At 29.9% G+C, this 17,675-nt stretch overlaps 1 protein-coding gene across 3 annotated transcripts in view; it reads left to right on the top strand.

The window, feature by feature from the left end:
• The first annotated feature begins 5,059 nt into the window (after nucleotides 1–5,059).
• LOC130447406 (serine protease gd-like) overlaps nucleotides 5,060–17,675 on the top strand; it is a 38,428-nt gene continuing 25,812 nt past the window's right edge. Inside the window, exons 1-4 of one of the 3 annotated variants that reach the window (XM_056784207.1) lie at nucleotides 5,060–5,433; nucleotides 5,553–5,807; nucleotides 13,209–13,519; nucleotides 14,554–14,680. In XM_056784207.1, the coding sequence (XP_056640185.1) occupies nucleotides 5,595–5,807; nucleotides 13,209–13,519; nucleotides 14,554–14,680 (651 nt within the window). In that variant the 5' untranslated portion in view covers nucleotides 5,060–5,433; nucleotides 5,553–5,594. Of the gene's footprint in view, nucleotides 5,808–13,208; nucleotides 13,520–14,553; nucleotides 14,681–17,675 lie in introns of all 3 variants that reach the window. The other 2 variants (XM_056784205.1, XM_056784206.1) reach the window with 2 other exon arrangements.

The following is a 17,675-nucleotide window of genomic DNA, read 5'->3' on the forward strand; positions in this document are numbered from 1 at the left end:
ACAGAAACTGGCCTTCCCGATCAGTCATCGTCTTCAATGGAAAATGTACCTCTTTTGAAGCTTGCTGACCAATTTTTCACGGTCGCATACGAAAGACATTGATCATCAAGGGTATTAAGCAAATCTTCGTAAATCTTCTAACCTCTTAACCTTTTTAAATACAAGTACTTGATGATGGCTCGATACTCCAATTTTCCGATTTTCACAATTTCGGTGGATATCTTTCTTCTTTGAATTTATTGCATATCTCTGTTTTGCTGTGTTTTCGATGTTATGGTAACGCAATATTTTGTTTATGCATGGAACTGGTCTAGGCTAACTAGATATCAATACATCCTCGTACATTGAATTATCAATTTAAATATTAACGATATTTTAGAAACTTTAAGTAACTCCGTTAATTCAATTAGTTTAGACGGATAAAATATAAATACAAACAGTATGCCTAACAACACGACACCCACAATTAACTGGGACCTCTTTAAACAGAAAGTTAACAATATTAATTATTAGGTATTTAAATAAGTTTATTTTAAGATGTGAAAATTTAATTTGAGAGTATATCAAATATATAATGATCTATGATTTTGATATACCCAAAAATAATATGCATTTGAAATGGCCAGAAAATGAAGAAGACGTTATGGCATATGTAACGGAGTTAGAAAATTTTGAAGCTTGTTCAACAAAATAGATATAATTTTAACAAACAGCATCACAATCATAAAAGAAACAATTCTAACCATAACTTTTATTGAAACGTGTCCCTAAAATCCTCCACAACCAAGAAATTATCATTTTGACCCAAATAATTATCCTAATAGATCTTATCCAAATAATTTTCAACCGAATCAATCTTCTCAAAACGAGCCACTTATCTATACTCAACCATTACCACAAAACAGGAAATATTTCACGAACACATAAGTATTTTTCCCACAGAAAAATGTCTTTCAAACTAATCCAAATCAAACTAATTTACTAAAACCCATTACGATGCTCACGACTTCGAGAATCCCTTCATAACAAACAAGAAATCGCTTTAATAATAACAATAATAACTACTTAAGCAATAACTTAAACCAAGACCATTTTTTTAGAAAGATTCTGTATATTACAAGCTCTGCAGCGAATTTGTTATAAATTGTTAAAGACTATTGTCTTGTCATAATTGTTGAAATTTTGTGCAGTCAGGGATCAAAGACCAAATTTGATAGCCAAAGAGCTATACTCTAATCAAAATTTTGAGTTAGCCGGCCCATCCAACGAGATGAGGTAGACGAAATAAATCATTTTTCTAGCAACCGTCTACCCTATATTGAAATAAATAAACCTAAGTTAAAATTGTTAATAGACACAGGTAGTTCTCGGTCAATAATTAAAACATCCGTAATTGAGAAATATTATCCACAAACCATTTACCATACAAATGTTAGGAAGTAAAAATATAATATACCAAGCTTTAAAACTTGTAATGTAATGATTATTCAAATAACTTTATTTTTAACGACTTTTAACGAATTTTATGAGTTACAGGACTACGAGATCTCATTAATATGAGATTAAATATTGATTTTGTAGTGAAGAATTTATTAATGAAACCAAAAAAATACCGTATAAATTGAAAGAAAGTGATGAAATTGAATATGTGATGTTGTAATTAACACACTTGAAACTGCATCTGTTGACGTAAATTTTGACGAAAATCAAGTTCTACAAGAACAGAAAACATTGAACAACCTTTGCCGATTTTAGATAACGTGGAAAAGTTGGAGACAATTGACAAAAATTAATAAAACATACAAAATAAACAAATAAATATTGTCTCAGACGTGATATTATAGAATCCTGCACAAACATCAACAAAAAACGAAGAAAACAGCGACAAGACATTTGATACTATACACACAGCAGTAGAAAATCCAATTTTAAATATTCCAATATCAGAAAAACCTTTAAATATGTATAAAAATCAAATTTACTTGACACTACATAATCCGTAATAAAATATTCATAGATCATATGTAACAATACAGAATCTAATATAAGATTTATCAAAGAATACATCAATCCAAAACTAAATTATGCTTTATATTTGCAGTAACAACTCATAACGTATTCAAAAAGTCAACGTTTAAATTAATTTATTGCACAAAAGTTTTAAGAGAAAAACAGAAAACAAAAATTGAATAGAACCACTTTCCCAAATCAGGGCATAGTGGTATTAACGAAGTAAAAAAATCACTTAGTACACGATATTACTGGACCAAATTGAACGACTATTTGTTACGAACTCATCTCCGCCCTGGACCCGAACCTGCTTGGATATAGTAAAATTCTAGAATTCGGCGGAGGTGCCGCATTTGATGAAATACCCGGAATTCGTTTAATCTTTGTTTTTATATAGTTTTTTTAGCATTGTTCTTTTTTTGAATACTTTCTAGAGAGGTCTATTTATTTATTTGTTTTGTTTCTTCAGTTTTCTAGAACTTCTGGAATTATATTGGGATATATATATATATATATATATATATATATATATATATATATATAATGGGTTCTGTAGCGTAGTTTAGTTTAGTTTATAATAAATAGTCATAGTGAACAGAAAGAATTAGCAAAGTAATAGAAAAATTTAAGTGATAGTGATAAGTGAATTATTATAAGTTAGTTGAGTCTAGTGTATAGAATTTAAATAAGTTAATAACGAAAGAGACGGTGTTTATTAATTAATCCCACGAATAGAAATCGTATAAATAAATGTCAAAATTCGGCGGAGGTGCCGCCCTTGATGAAACACCCGGAATTCATTTAATCTTTGTTTTTATACAGTTTTTATAGCAAGCGGTTTATTTACATTGTTTTTTTTTGAATAATTTCTAGAGAGGTCGATTTATTTATTTGTTTTGTTTCTTCAGTTTCTAGAAATTCTAGAATTATTTTGGGATATATATAATGAGCTCTGTAGCGTAGTTTAGTTTAGTTTATAATAAATAGTCATAGTGAACAGAAAGAATTAGCAAAGTAATCGAAAAATTTAAGTGATAGTGATAAGTGAATTATTTTAAGTTAGTTAAGTGTAGTGTATAGAATTTAAATAAGTTAATAACAAAAGAGACGGTGTTTATTAATTAACTCCATGGAAAGGAAACGGATAAATAAATTGGAAAAACAGTAAATGGGTGTCAGAAGTGGGATATTGTAAGTAAATAGGAACATAAACATGGTTTGGTGACCTGAAAGTGACGGAAGTGAAAGCCTAACTGGAGAATCGCGAGTAGGAAATGTCCGGTAAGAAGAGTGAATTAGTAAAAAGATTCAAAGTGACGGATTTGATCCAGAAACTTATTTATTCAAAGACGAGTCCTCCACCTTCATCTCGTCTATTTCTACTAAAATGGAAGAGAAGATTTCGACATTGAAAAACGATATTTATGTGTCAATATGGATGACAAGATTTCGAACATGAAGGACGATATTTCAACTCTGAAGAATGATATCTCTGCTTATATTGACGAGAAGATTTTGACATTGAAAAATGATGTTTCGGCCTATATGGATGACATGATTAGGAAACAAAATGTCATCTCTAAAATCGGATATCGAGAACAAGATGACAACAATGAATGAGAAGATATAATCAGATATAGACAATAAAATGAGAATAGAGAATAAAATGACAACGATTGACGAGAGAATCAAGGAGTTGAGAGATCGGCAGTTCTATATTAGTCAGTATAGATTGTTTTAATTATTGGAAGAAATTGTTAATGTATGAAGCGAAGAAATTTAGGCCGCTTACATGTTGACGGACAAACAGAACAAAAACGGGACGGTAATGTGTCTAGCCAAAATATAATTTAAACTCATTGAACATCTACACAGACAGATTTTTATTGCTTTGGAGGTATTCTAAAAAATATAATAGATACCAAAGAAAAGCAGCAGAGTACTTTGCTTTCGATTTAAGTTGGACGATTTTAAAACTATGTTCATAAAACATTACCTGAATAAACCTTTCAAGTCATTAAATAAAAACGAGGTGTTTAACTGACAAGTTGTCCAACATTTGCAACATTTTCGATAAAATATTCGGTATTTGTTCAAATGAAGCCAAAGATCTCAAGAAATTACTATGTTTTGTCTTCCTATTTTTCATAGGTACTATGCACAATTAGGGTAGAAGATATTCAATTGGAGGCTACCGACTTATACGAAAAACATGGATCTTAACGATAACGAAAGAATATAGTTTCTTTTTTAGATTATTTGTGTGATGTTAAGAGAATAATTATTTACGATACTGTATAACAGGGCCTAATTTTCTTGTTACCTATTGATATTCTTTTGTTTTGTTTGATTATTTTTATACATTTATATATAAATATAGTACTGCAAATTTTTTGTGTATGATTAATAATTACCTGTAGGTACGATTTCAGGATTTGCTTAAAATATAAAATTCGAAATAACTCAAATATGTAAACTAAAAATAGACTTGAAAATTGTACATTAACGACTTTGTAAAAGATTTTTTGCTAAACATTTTGAAATTTTACTTAAAATAGAAAACTATCTTCAAAAGACATTAACCTTGAGAAATTTGAATTGAACACATCCTTCCAATACTTTGTTCAATAAAATACCAAGCAATTTAAGTAAAAAGGGAATAGTACATTCCAAAACAATAATAAGCGGTATAAGATGGTACAAGATTATTATTTTGGGTATACTAGAGTCGAAGGATTAAAAAGTAGTACAATATCATGTTCTGTTTATATGGATGATTTGTGTGACTAATCTTCGAAAAGAAACTTGACTATTCTAGATCTATGTAAACATTTTTTCATTATAATTCTAATTATTTACATACAATATAAAGCATATCATCCAATGAATTCCATCATGGTCCTTTCTCATATGTTTTAAAGACCACGCCAATGAGTATGTGCCGTATTGGAAAAAAAGTCTTTCATCCAAAGATTTGTTGCTGATGGCGATGATCATTGACCGTAAATGGCCTGTGTGCACTGGGTTTTTTCTAAATACCAGTAGCCTTGATGAAGTCGGCGCCTCAATGCAGGTTTTAAGATAATTGCAAATCTAGTAACTCAAACAGTTTAAATTAACAAATGTCATATATTAAACTGGTCAACTACTACTACTCATCAAGTCACGGTCTTATACTGTAAGAAGTAAAATAAAGGTTTCAGTAAGAATTTGCAGACTAAAATTCCACGGAAAATTGAATATCAAAGTTATCGAAATTTCTGATTATCCAACATATTTCACCGCACGTCAACATGGTGCTATAATATATTTCAATAGCAATATACCAATGGGTCAAGAGTTGAATATCTTAATAATTTATTCAGGACCGGTTTTTATTAGTGTTTTATTTTTATTTCATTTTTCAAATCCACTCGTCTTTGGGTAAGTCAACGATACAATAGTTAATTCTGCTTTTTCTGCTGAAGGCAAAACATCATTAACCAAATTACCTTTTAATTAGGTTCTTTTACAAAAGTTTTATCGTTTTCATTAATTTCCAGTATAAACCTAGTGTCGTAGTTGACTGGAGACAGTAGTTGAATATGTTCGGTTTAAACATTTTGTTTATTTCATTATTTATAATTTATGTTGTGGGTCAAGAATTGATATCACCCTGCCCGCGTTTGTTCGAATATGAACCCCGGAATCCTAAAGAACCTGATAAAATTTATGGTGTACTTAATCTTCATTCTGATGCCGATCTCAATGGGGTTTGGTTAAGGCTTATATTTGATAAACCTAGCTTACAATTAGGGGTAAGTACAGCTATATCTTTTGACATTTGTAAACTCAGATGTAAATATATTGAATCAAATTCTCACAACTTAACAAAATTCAGTTTAACAGTTATATTAATCAAATTAATAATAACAACAGTATCACAGCATATTATAACTCAAGCAATTGTAGGTAAGAAATCCACTAGCAAATTGATATTTCCACACTTTTTATGATTCAAGTAAATATTTATATCAATGATTTCATACTTATTTTTAAGTCATCCAATAAATTAAGTTATTGTTTCTCCTGGAATATTATTAACTTTCTAGATTATAATGTTAATTTCCTGGGCACTTTTTATTTCATTGTTTTATTACAAAAATGAAAATGTTTCAAGTAATAACATAAATATAATCAATTTTGTAATTTTACTGCAGATTTTATTCTTGATATTCAACTGTATTGAAAAGCTACTATTTAAAGCGTAATATATATTATTATTTCCCACATTTCATTTTATATATGTTTATGACGATTAAAGATTTGGAAACAATAATATAATAATTAATTAAGATGTGCAATGGGCTTTAAATTAGTGCCCGCTCCAGAGCCGGCTGTCCTGTACATTTGTCCGGGGCGGCATTTTAGTTGTTATTGACATAAAATGTTGATAATGAGTTAATTAAAATATATATTTGTTGATTTTTTCTTTGGTTAAAATCAACAAAAAATAAATATTTTCTAAAAAGTAGTATCGTTTATTAGTCTTATATTAATTCAAGTGGTTTTGCTACACAATAGTATTATTTTTAAAAATACCTCGATATGGAAGGCAAATTTAGATAATTTTATACTTTCACACTCTTCTCGTTTTTTGGCTCTAGAAAATCGAAAAATCATCCGATTTCGATGAATTTTTAAAAAATTTTTTTGGTGGATTTACGAAAAAAATTATGAGAATAAAAAAAATAAAAACTAATATTGGTTTCAGGGCTTCAAATGTTCATGAAAATGCACCCATTCACGTATAATTGTTGATAACATTTTTCGAAATAATCAAATGAAGTTGTTATTTTTTTCATAATCTACACCAGAAAAACGAACAAACTGAAAAAAAAATTATGATTGATTTATCATGTTTTTACAATATAAAATAATGACAATTTCTCTTAAAATTGACCTTTTCTCACATATAATCGTTTGTACCTTTTTTATTAAGTAATCATTAAAGTTATATGAACAAAATCATTCTTAAATCACTTATTGTTATCAAGTGTACCAAATTAAAAGTTAACTTTGAAAAATTGAAAATTTCCACCATTAAAAAACTTACTAACGTTGACTGTTAAAGAGAATTGTGAGTGGGGCGAGGGGCGAGGGGAGTGTTTAAAAAACAGACGAAATGTGAAAATTTGTTCTGAATTTTTAGTACACCCTCCTAATGTAACCTAACCAATATAAGTTTTCATTTTTTTATTCCCATATTTTTCTCATAAATCCGCCTTAAAACGAAGATCATCAAAATTGGACGATGTTTCGATTTTCTAAAGTCAAAAAACGAAGGGACTGCGAAAGTATAAAACTACCCAAATTTATCTTTATACTTTATAGAATCATAGTTTATAGAAAAATATTTCATATTTGTCAATTTTAGTAAGTGAGATCTATTTCTTTTTTTACAAGTAAGTACCGAATTTGTTTGTAATTCAAAATCAAAAACGTGGGCGTAAAAACTGTTTCGAATTACTGTGTGTCATTTTTGAATTAAAGGAACGAACGAAAGATGGACATGAAAAATTACAGGCTGTTATTACTTATTGAATCAACAATACCATGACACCGAGTGAGAAGAAAGAAAACCATCTTTTCATACGAAGCGTGAGATGAATCGAGCAAAGATCCTAAACGAAAGTATAAAATAGACTTTTTATACTTGTATTTTACAATTGATCAAGCACTGAATGCACTGAATACTAGATTTGAACAACTTAATCAACAGTAATTATTTTCAATTCTTGTATAATATATACTACTTAAAAACATATCTAAAGAAACTCTCTTAAGAATTTGCAAATAATTTTAACTGATGGCGATTCTGATGACATAAATGGGATAGAATTCGCGGTGGAAATTTCTGCAGTTTCTCACAGGGAAAAGTAAGCATAAACGAAATAATCAAATTAGTAACTGTAACAAGTGGGGAAAGAAGTTTCTGTAAATTAAAATTAATAACGAACAGCCTACTATCCACTACCTCGCAAAATCGTCTGAACGATTTGGCCATTTTGGCTATCGAGCATGAAATAACTGATCTAATTAACATGAAAGAGATCATAAAAAAGTTTGCAGGACTTAAAGTGAGAAAAGAATTATTTTTGTGATTTTAGCATGTTTCTTTAGACATGTTACTTTTGTTCCCTTTCAATCATGATATAATTTTTGCTTATTTGATTGTGCAGTAATGTAGAATGTACAGGATCCTTCACGACGATATGTATATGGGAAAGTACTGCGACTAGTGTTCTGAAAATTTACTTGCCTGGGTTTTCCGAAATGATATTTCAACTAAAATAAATTCAGTTTTCTGAAACTTCCGGTTATATCGGAAGTGGGCCCAAACTTGCTACGGTATTTGTTAAATTTTCGAAATCTAAGCGAAATTTCAATAAAACTTTATATAAAGCATAATATGCCTAAAGTCCACTATTTTTTAATTATTTCATTATTCATCATTATTTTCGTCAGGTCTAATATTTTTGGGATTTGGACAAATAACACTTACAGCTTTCAAAATATGTGAAAACCTTGAAAAAAATTTAAACACGTTGTTTAGGAAATGGTGCCAAATTTCGCTATCTAATAACTTCGAAAACTTAATTTTTTCAAATGGCAAGCAAAAAACAAAAAAAGCAAAAGCTAACATATCAGCAAATATTTAGTGGAGGGCTGCATGTGTTAAAAAATTTCGTAAATGTGAGATAATTAAAAAACGGTGGACTTGAGGCATACGATGCCTTATATAAAGTTATATTGAAATTTTGCTGTATAACCGGAAATTTCAGAAAGCTGAAATTATTTTAGTTGAAACGATCATTTCGGAAAACCCATGCAAGGATATTTTCAGAACATCAGTTGCAGTACTTTCCCATATCCATATCGATTCATCTCGTCGTGAATGACCCTGTAATTGTTTAGGAGTATTGGAAAGATATTTGTTTATGTACTGTTTTGTATTATTCCATTGTTAATTTTGTGATATAGTATCTTATAAAATAAATGTTTTTTTATAATCTAAAATCATTTTTTCATTATTATTCTCAAATAAAGATATGCACTGCAGACCAAAAGATTAAGTCGGGTAAAAGTAAAAATATTATAAATTTTTTTTCGTAGGTTCTGGTAAAATTCTGTAAAATAATTATTGTAAATATCTTACTCGTCTTAAACTTTTGCTCTGAATAAAAAAAAATTTGTTTATTCAGAGCCATATGGTATATAAAGGGCATTGAAGAAAAAAAATATACACATTTACGATTTTGCCGCAAGTACCGGCTACATTGTATTCAAATTTCTTACGAATATGTTTTGGAATTTATGTTTATGTATAACTCTCATAGAGGGCGCTAGCTGCACGGTTCGTACCAAGTAGTATTGAACATAACTTTTTTAATATTATTTTTATTAAGCAAAATTTAAGTGTTTAAGTGAACTTAAACATCATATAACTTTAAACCAAAAAGGTTCTCTTCATAAAATTCGATCTTGTGTACCGTTTTCTGAATATGTATTTTGATTTTAAAATTATGAAGTAATGACCGATGCTGGATGAAGTAATGATAAATGTATTAATTAAACAAAAATCACAAGATGAAAATTTAAAAAAAGGCTAATAACTAATAACATAAAATAGAATTCAATTAGAGTAGGTATTCAAAATGTCCTTCGTTTTCACGAATAGACAAGCCTATCCTTTTTTCTAAAGAATCCAATAATCTTCTAAACGCTTGGTAGTCTGCTATGAGGTCATTGAAGTGACGTTGAATTATGTCTTTCAATTCTTGAGGTAAATTTACCTCTGTAGCATGAACTTTTTCTTTAAGATACGACCAAATTGGGTAATTCAAGGAATTAAAATCGCTTGGCCGAAGAGGCCAATGAATCGGAGGTTGAAAAGTGTCAACTCCTTTTCGTCATTAATTTATTTGTGAAATTGATCAAAAATTTCAATTTACTATACACAGCTCATTTGATTTTCTAAATTATTTCGTAATGCAGTACACTACAATTAAGTATTCGACTGGTATTAGCTAAACAAATTCCAGCGCCTACTTTTGAAAAAACAATTGAGCTATACGTATTGAAGTTTTCATCCTACAGTATAATATTTTTTTAAATATAATATGTGATTTCCAAATTATATAAATAACTAATTAGAGTAACATGCGACAATATTGTTGCTATTTTATTCGATTTTTAGTGATAAATCAAATCGTATCAAACATAGAACAACCATCACAACGTATCACATTATGATTTACACTAATATCATATTAATTGAAATAATTTTATAATTGTTGGGAAAGCCCTTGTACATATGGTGAGAGAAAATGTTTTGTTTTGGTGTTTAGTTTCTGTTTTTTTAAGTGATTATAATATCTATTTATCCTTTTTCAAATATGTTAATTATCATTCTTTCAGGATAATAATTTTTTTCAATACAGTTTTTGCTTTTTAATAGCTAAGCATTTACTAATAACTACTGCTGTACCATGAAATTAAATTGAAAACACAAATAAAAAAATTTATTCTGATCATAAAAAATTCACAACAGAAATCGAACAAAATAATGAAATGAATTTTCTTGGTATCACGTTATAGAAAATTAACATAACATAAACTCCAATTCGTGCCATCCTATGTCATAGAAAAGATCAGTGATTTCTATTTTAATATTTTATTTGAGACCCATGTTGATGGTGATATCTTGATTAATTGGGCAAATTGTCAATGTCAAGTCATATTTTGATAAAAACCTGTTATTAGTGACCTGAATGACCTAAAAAAAGTCTAAGAAGTCAAAAGTAATACATCTTCAGGTTCTCAAAAAAAATTGCACGTAAGGGAATTAAAAAGTCTGTGTACTGGAGGAAGACACATATTGCCGAGGTCAGAAATGGGTGCCTTCCGGTAAAAAGGGTTACGAATCGCATCAGTAGAAGCCCAACAGCAATGAATAAAAAACTCATAAAAATTAAATGCAAAGAAAAGAAATATGTGCTTTAAGTAGAAATGCAAAACGCAAAATTAAAAGCATGGAAGGAGGTCCTAAAACACATAGATATGAACATTTGGAGTGTAGGATATAAAATATTACCGAAGGTTTTTCGCTTGTAGCCAACAAAACCAATCCAACTATATACTGGAATTCAATTAAAGTGCTACAAACTGAGTAGCGCTCTTTAGTATGCGTGTGTTTTGTGATTCTTCAAATACAATTACACCAAAAAGGCACTAGGATCACGTAATAGAAACAAGTAATAGAGCAATGATATCATCTATGGAGCTATACCGAATGCCGAATCTGTAACATACAAATAGAAGATGTTTCTTAAACCTTTTTATATACATATTATATGATCATTTGCCTTGATTTTGGGTCTTCTTTAATTTAAATTTCTTCTAAAAATAGATCAAATCTTGACGTTGACCTACTTCGATTTTTATAAAACGATTTTGATTTAGGTTTCCGTTAAGAAGAAAAGTTACTTCAACGGAAAAATTAACAGTATTTGGAAATTTGAAACACTCGCTTCGGAATATTTTCGCGTGTCTCTTTCAGGAAAATTTTCTTGTGTATCTGATGATTAAATTAGTTAATTTAATATGGATGTAATTTATAAATATCTAGAATACTCTCTACAGAATTACGCGAAATGTCCAGTTCCTTACATTTTTGTCGACTATTGAGTTGATATAATATATGAAGGTTTCTCTTAATGCCATTACTCTGCGTCCGGATTTGAATACATTTTTTGGTTGTAATAGGTAATGAATAAATTATCGCAAATTCAGAAATTTTTTTAAATATACGAGGATATATTGAAAAATTCTTAGCCTACTATAGAACCAAACAAAATTTCAATGTCAAAATATTTTATTACTCAACATATTCTCCTCTTAATTGGATACATTTATTAAGGTGAACCTGCACCGTCTCTAGCCCTTTAAAAAAAATGTTTCTTCTTGCTCTGCAAACCAGACCTCCACAGCTTTTATTACCTCCTCGTTTTAAGAAAATTCAACACATTTTTTTCAGTTGAGGAAAGAGCTGATAGTCGGACGCAGCCAAATCTGGGGAATAAGGGGGGTGTTCTAGTAATTCAAACCCTAAATCACGAATTTTTTGCATGGCAACATGAGATGAGTGGCGTTGTCCTGCAAAAACTAAACACCTTTGAATAGCTTTCCGCATTTTTTCTCTTTAATTTTTTCCCTTAGAGTGATCAGTAATGTTGAATAGTAATCTCCAGTTATTGTTCTACCCTGTACTAAGAAGTCTACATCGTTTTCAAATCGAGCACAGATCGAACGTGATGCTTCTACCCTTGCACGCTTTTGATCAACATTCAAACATTTGGGGATCCATTTTGCAGCAATTTTTCTCATGTCCAAATTGGCGTGAACTATATGATGTACGCGTTCGTATGAAATATTTAGTGATTCAGATATCCGTTTTAGCCCAATTCGACGGTCTGATAAAATCATGTCATGAACTGCATCGATATTTTCGGAGACTGACACAGAAACTGGCCTTCTCGATCGGTCATCATCTTCAATGGAAAATTTACTTGATAGCTCGTTACTCCAATTTTTCTTTTTTCCCATTTTCGGTGTACATCTTCACTCTTTTAATTTATTGCGTAGCTCTGGTTTACTTTTCTGACATCAAGCTTTACACTGACACTTCTAATAAGTTACTGTTCGTTGCTATAGTAACGCAATATTTTGTTCATGTATGGCACTGGTCTAGGCTAACTAGATATCAAAACATCCTCGTAATCACCATGTTTTGAATAATTGAAATATCAAATATTTGTCCTTTTTAAGATGAATGAAATTTTGTGACTTTTACCGATAATTATTGAAACTTAAATAATTATTATGATTATAGTCTTTTTAATGTATGTAAAGTGGTGATGTAATGTAAATTTTGCTAGAATTCTGAAATTATAGCATTAACCTAAGTCCGAACAAACCAAAATTCATAGAAATAATGCAAGTTGCTTCTAATATAATTAGTGCTCTGTCCTTAAGACTCATTCTGTGTGTACTTCGACTAAATGACTATTCATCAAAGGTTGAATAATATTACATTCCTAATGAAACAATTAATTATAACGTTTTTGAATATTCCAAATTTTTATTATTTTCTTCAGAATTGGTTTGGTATCATTCTAACTGACGATAATATAGTCTACAAAATCCAAGCACCTTCGAAGAAATTATTAGCCCATGTACCACAAAGAGTTCGATTTTACATCAGATATGATACAAGTAAACCACCTCCTAAACTGATAGAGTATCGACTTAATGCTAAGACGGTATGTCCAGAAGGCATCAAACCTACAATAGAGCCTCCTGTATCATTGGATTATTTTACAAGCCCGGAGTTATCGACAACTTCACGGCCAGTGCCCTTTGAACGGCCTGTGCAATCTCCAGCAACTCCATCATTCATCGATAATCTGTAAGTATCTTTTTACTTTTATTTGTCAAAGATAATCAAATAAACACCTGAACTTGAGGAGTTTATATTATTTCTAGTAACAAAGAATTACCTGTGAAAAATATCTTATGTAATATTGAATGCAACATCAATAATCTAAATAACGAAATTCAAAATAAATACTGCGAACCATCAAGGGAGTCACCCTCAGGGACCGAATAAGGAGTGATGACATAAGAGAAGAATTGGGCGTACAGGATGTAGTGAGATGGGTCAGGGCACGAAAAAGATTCTGGAGGGATCACGTAGAAAGAATGCCAGAAGACAGATGGGCAAATTGGGCGAAAGCTCAGAGACCGAACACACGCAGACCTGTAGGCAGACCACCAAAGAGGTGGTACAAAAGTTGGAGTTCAGTTTCTCAGGAAGATCCAAGAAGAGGGCCAAACGTACAGGATTGAATAGGACCTGGTCCTATTGAAAGAGGAAGAAGAAGAAGAAGAAAAAAAAGAAGAATAAGAAAAAGGAGAAGAAAATAAAATAAGTCAAAATATTTTGATAAAGACTCAAAGAAAAGTCGAAACGTCAAATTTTATATTTCTTCTAAGAATCATTAAAAAAAACTAATTTTAAAACAGAAGAGACCTAAAACCAATCATCTTTGAGTATTTATTCTTGAATCATACAATCTCTGATGGCTTACAATACAAAGAAATAACTACTACTCATGGAACTTGACAACATAAAACATGCTCCCTCCAATACTAAGTGAAGAGAACAGTAATAATACTGCTATTTGATTCTTATCAAGTATCAAGTAGTAAGTAACTACTCTTGTTAGTAATGTTATATTTACTTATCTACAATTGTTTAAAAACTTTTCAAAATTTATAATGATCAATTCAATGTGAAATAGCAGAATACCTTATTATAGTACAGAAAAAACATTCTACATAGATAAATTCATCAAATTAAAGCTTATTCAAAACATTGCTATAATTCTTACTAAATAAAGCATTGAAAAATTTTGGTACTAAACGTTCATTGTGTTATAGATATCAACCAAATGAATCATTGGGATCAACAGACGAAAATGATGATACTTTTGTTGGGGATCTAAATCTAATCCAAAGACCTCGACCTAACAGACCTTATTTAGAAGACAAATGTGGAATAGTTATTGTAAGTATTTCATAAGACTAAAAAACATTTGATGTATAATACATAAATTGTCGAAAAGAATTCATTTTGTTTATGTTCCTGTTATAGAGTGTATAACAGGATATATTTCTGTTATATTTCACTCTCTTTTATATTTTCCAAACTCTCTGAATAACATATCCCACTTTTTTGTAATTTACTGTAAACAGCTAGGTCCTCCATAAATTGATTTTAATGCATTGTGATTTGTTATGAATAATAAAGGGCGAACCTAAAACTAATCATCATTTCGTTTTCCTTCGGTAGGTTCGGTTCTTATTGCGAGGAATATAAGTCTTCCAGAGCAAGAACAACTCCGTACTTAGGTATTTCTTATTTTTAAATATAGGACAAATAAAGGGATAATCAATAATGCACAATAATTTTTAGAGCTCTGGCGTTATTTTATTATATATTGATTCATTGTACAATGTTTAAGCTGCTAGCAATCTCAAAATATTTATATGGACGATGCTATTCTTTATGAAATCATCTAAAAATACATTCAAAATGACACTTGACATAAATATTAGGTTAAATTTTTATAGTTTAGATTAGGTTATGGCGTTATAAATGGAGTTGAATTTTTTATAGGTCAGGTAAGATTAATTAGTTGCTGATGGCGTTAAATTTTTGATAAAATTTGTTTTTCCAAAACCTAAAAGATATGCATAGATTACACTGAAGTTATCAGAACAGTTTTTTTATCAATACACGCATCATGTTGATCAATATATGTTGTTTCTAAAAACAGACTTTTTTATAGTTGACCTCTCAAATTGAACGATGAATTTCTTTAATACAATTTGAACTACAAACTATGTTATAATATTCAAACTTGAAAATGATCTTTTAAAACTGAGAATCCCAATAATTGATACAGATGTGGATGTATTTTTGAAAATTTTTTTAGTAGATAACAAATTGTTACATCAAATGAAAAACAAACTAAAATTATTTCAAATACAGAAATAAGGATATTCCACAGTTTTTGAGTTTTTGTCACTATGCCCTAAATTTAGTATTAAGCCTATAATTACAAACGATATTTTAATTAAAATTAGGTTAGTTTATATTACGAGGATATATTGAAAAACTCTTAGCCTACTATAGAACCAAACAAAATTCCAATGCCAAAATATTTTATTACTAAACATATTCTTCTCTTAACTGTTTCTTCTTTCTCTGCAAACCAGACCTCCACAGCTTTTATTACCTCCTCGTTGGAAGAAAATTTACGACCTTTTAAACTTTTTTTCAGTTAAGGAAAGAGATGATAGTCGGAAGGAGCCAAATCTGGTGAATAAGGGGGGCGTTCTAGTAATTAAAACCTTAAATCACAAATTTTTTGCATGGTAACATGAGATTTGTGTACACATGCGTTGTCCTGCATTGTTGCTTTGTTTCTGGATGGTATAAATGTACCCAAGTCTCATCTATAGTAACAATTCGGTTTAAGAAGTCTACATCGTTTTCAAATCGAGCACAGATCGAACGCGATGCTTCTACCCTTGCACGCTTTTGGTCAATATTCAAACATTAGGCGATCCATTTTGCAGCAATTGTTCTCATGTCCAAATTGACGTGAATTATATGATGAACGTGTTCGTATGAAATATTCAGTGCTTCAGATATCTGTTTTAGCCCAATTCGACGGTCTGATATAATCATGTCACGCATCGATATTTTCAGGAACTGACACAGAAACTGGCCTTCCCGATCGGTCATCATCTTCAATGGAAAATTTACCTCTTTTGAAGCTTGCAGTCCAATTTTTCACGGTCGCATACGAAGAACATTGATCACTAAGGGTATCGAAGCATATCTTTGTAAATCTGCTTACCTCTTAACCCTTTTAAATACAGGTATTCGATGATGGCTCGATACTCCAATTTTTCGATTTTCACAATTTCGGTGGACATCTTTTTTCTTTTAATTTATTGCGTAACTCTGGTTTACTTTTTTAATATCTCTTAAATATATGTCTAATAGCTTTACCAAATAAATGGATTGATATAAGTAAAAAGTGAGAAAAATCTATTATAATTAATAATAATGATTTTCAATCTCATTATAATATAAATGACCAACAAATTGGCTCTTTAATATATAGTATATTAGCATATTATGTAATGGATTATATCTGAACCTTGTTATGTTTGGTTTGCTAGTCAAGCTATTTATTCTTCATCAAAAAGTATGTAGATGATATAATTTTATCCCTTCTATATTATGAAATTTTCAATTTTACTCTAAAGTTTCTATCCCATATACAATTTACTACAGAATAGAAAGATACAAGAAACCAATAAGTTTTAGAAGATGTATCAATTATCATTCATATCACACAGGTAAAACTAAAATTAATTTAATTATACAAGGGAAAGATAGAGTCCTTTAAATTTCTAATCGATTATTTCATTAATAAAAACCTAAAAATACAAATACTATACAAACTTTTTCATATCCTTCATATCTTTTGAAACGAATTCTATATAGATCTGACATACCTCAGACTTTGCTTACCGTCTAAGACTACTTCTAACAATACTATTTTACATCTTCGCACTTAGCATTATAAAATCCGTGGCTTCCATATTTTCTGGAATCTCAAAATTATATAATATAGAGATAGCGTACGGACAACACCACAGAATTCGATCTGTCTTTACTAAAATCAAAGAACACCAACCATTAAATCGAATAACATAGTTTATGAAATTCTTGATTCCAATTGTGATAAAAAACATATTGGTCAGTCTAAGAGTGTACTCATCAATCGGATAACCTCTCACAGATGTGATAGCAAATTATACCCTGACAGATGCAGGCTTGCCGAACATGTTTTCTTTGTAGATCACTCTATGGATTATGAATTTTCTAAAGTTCTAACAACTGAAAACCACTACCAAAACACCTGTTTCTGGAAACAATATACATTAATCAAAACGTTCAGTGTATTAATAAAGAAAAAACT

Source organism: Diorhabda sublineata, chromosome 8 (assembly GCF_026230105.1).
Source record: "Diorhabda sublineata isolate icDioSubl1.1 chromosome 8, icDioSubl1.1, whole genome shotgun sequence".
Taxonomy (NCBI): domain Eukaryota; kingdom Metazoa; phylum Arthropoda; class Insecta; order Coleoptera; family Chrysomelidae; genus Diorhabda; species Diorhabda sublineata.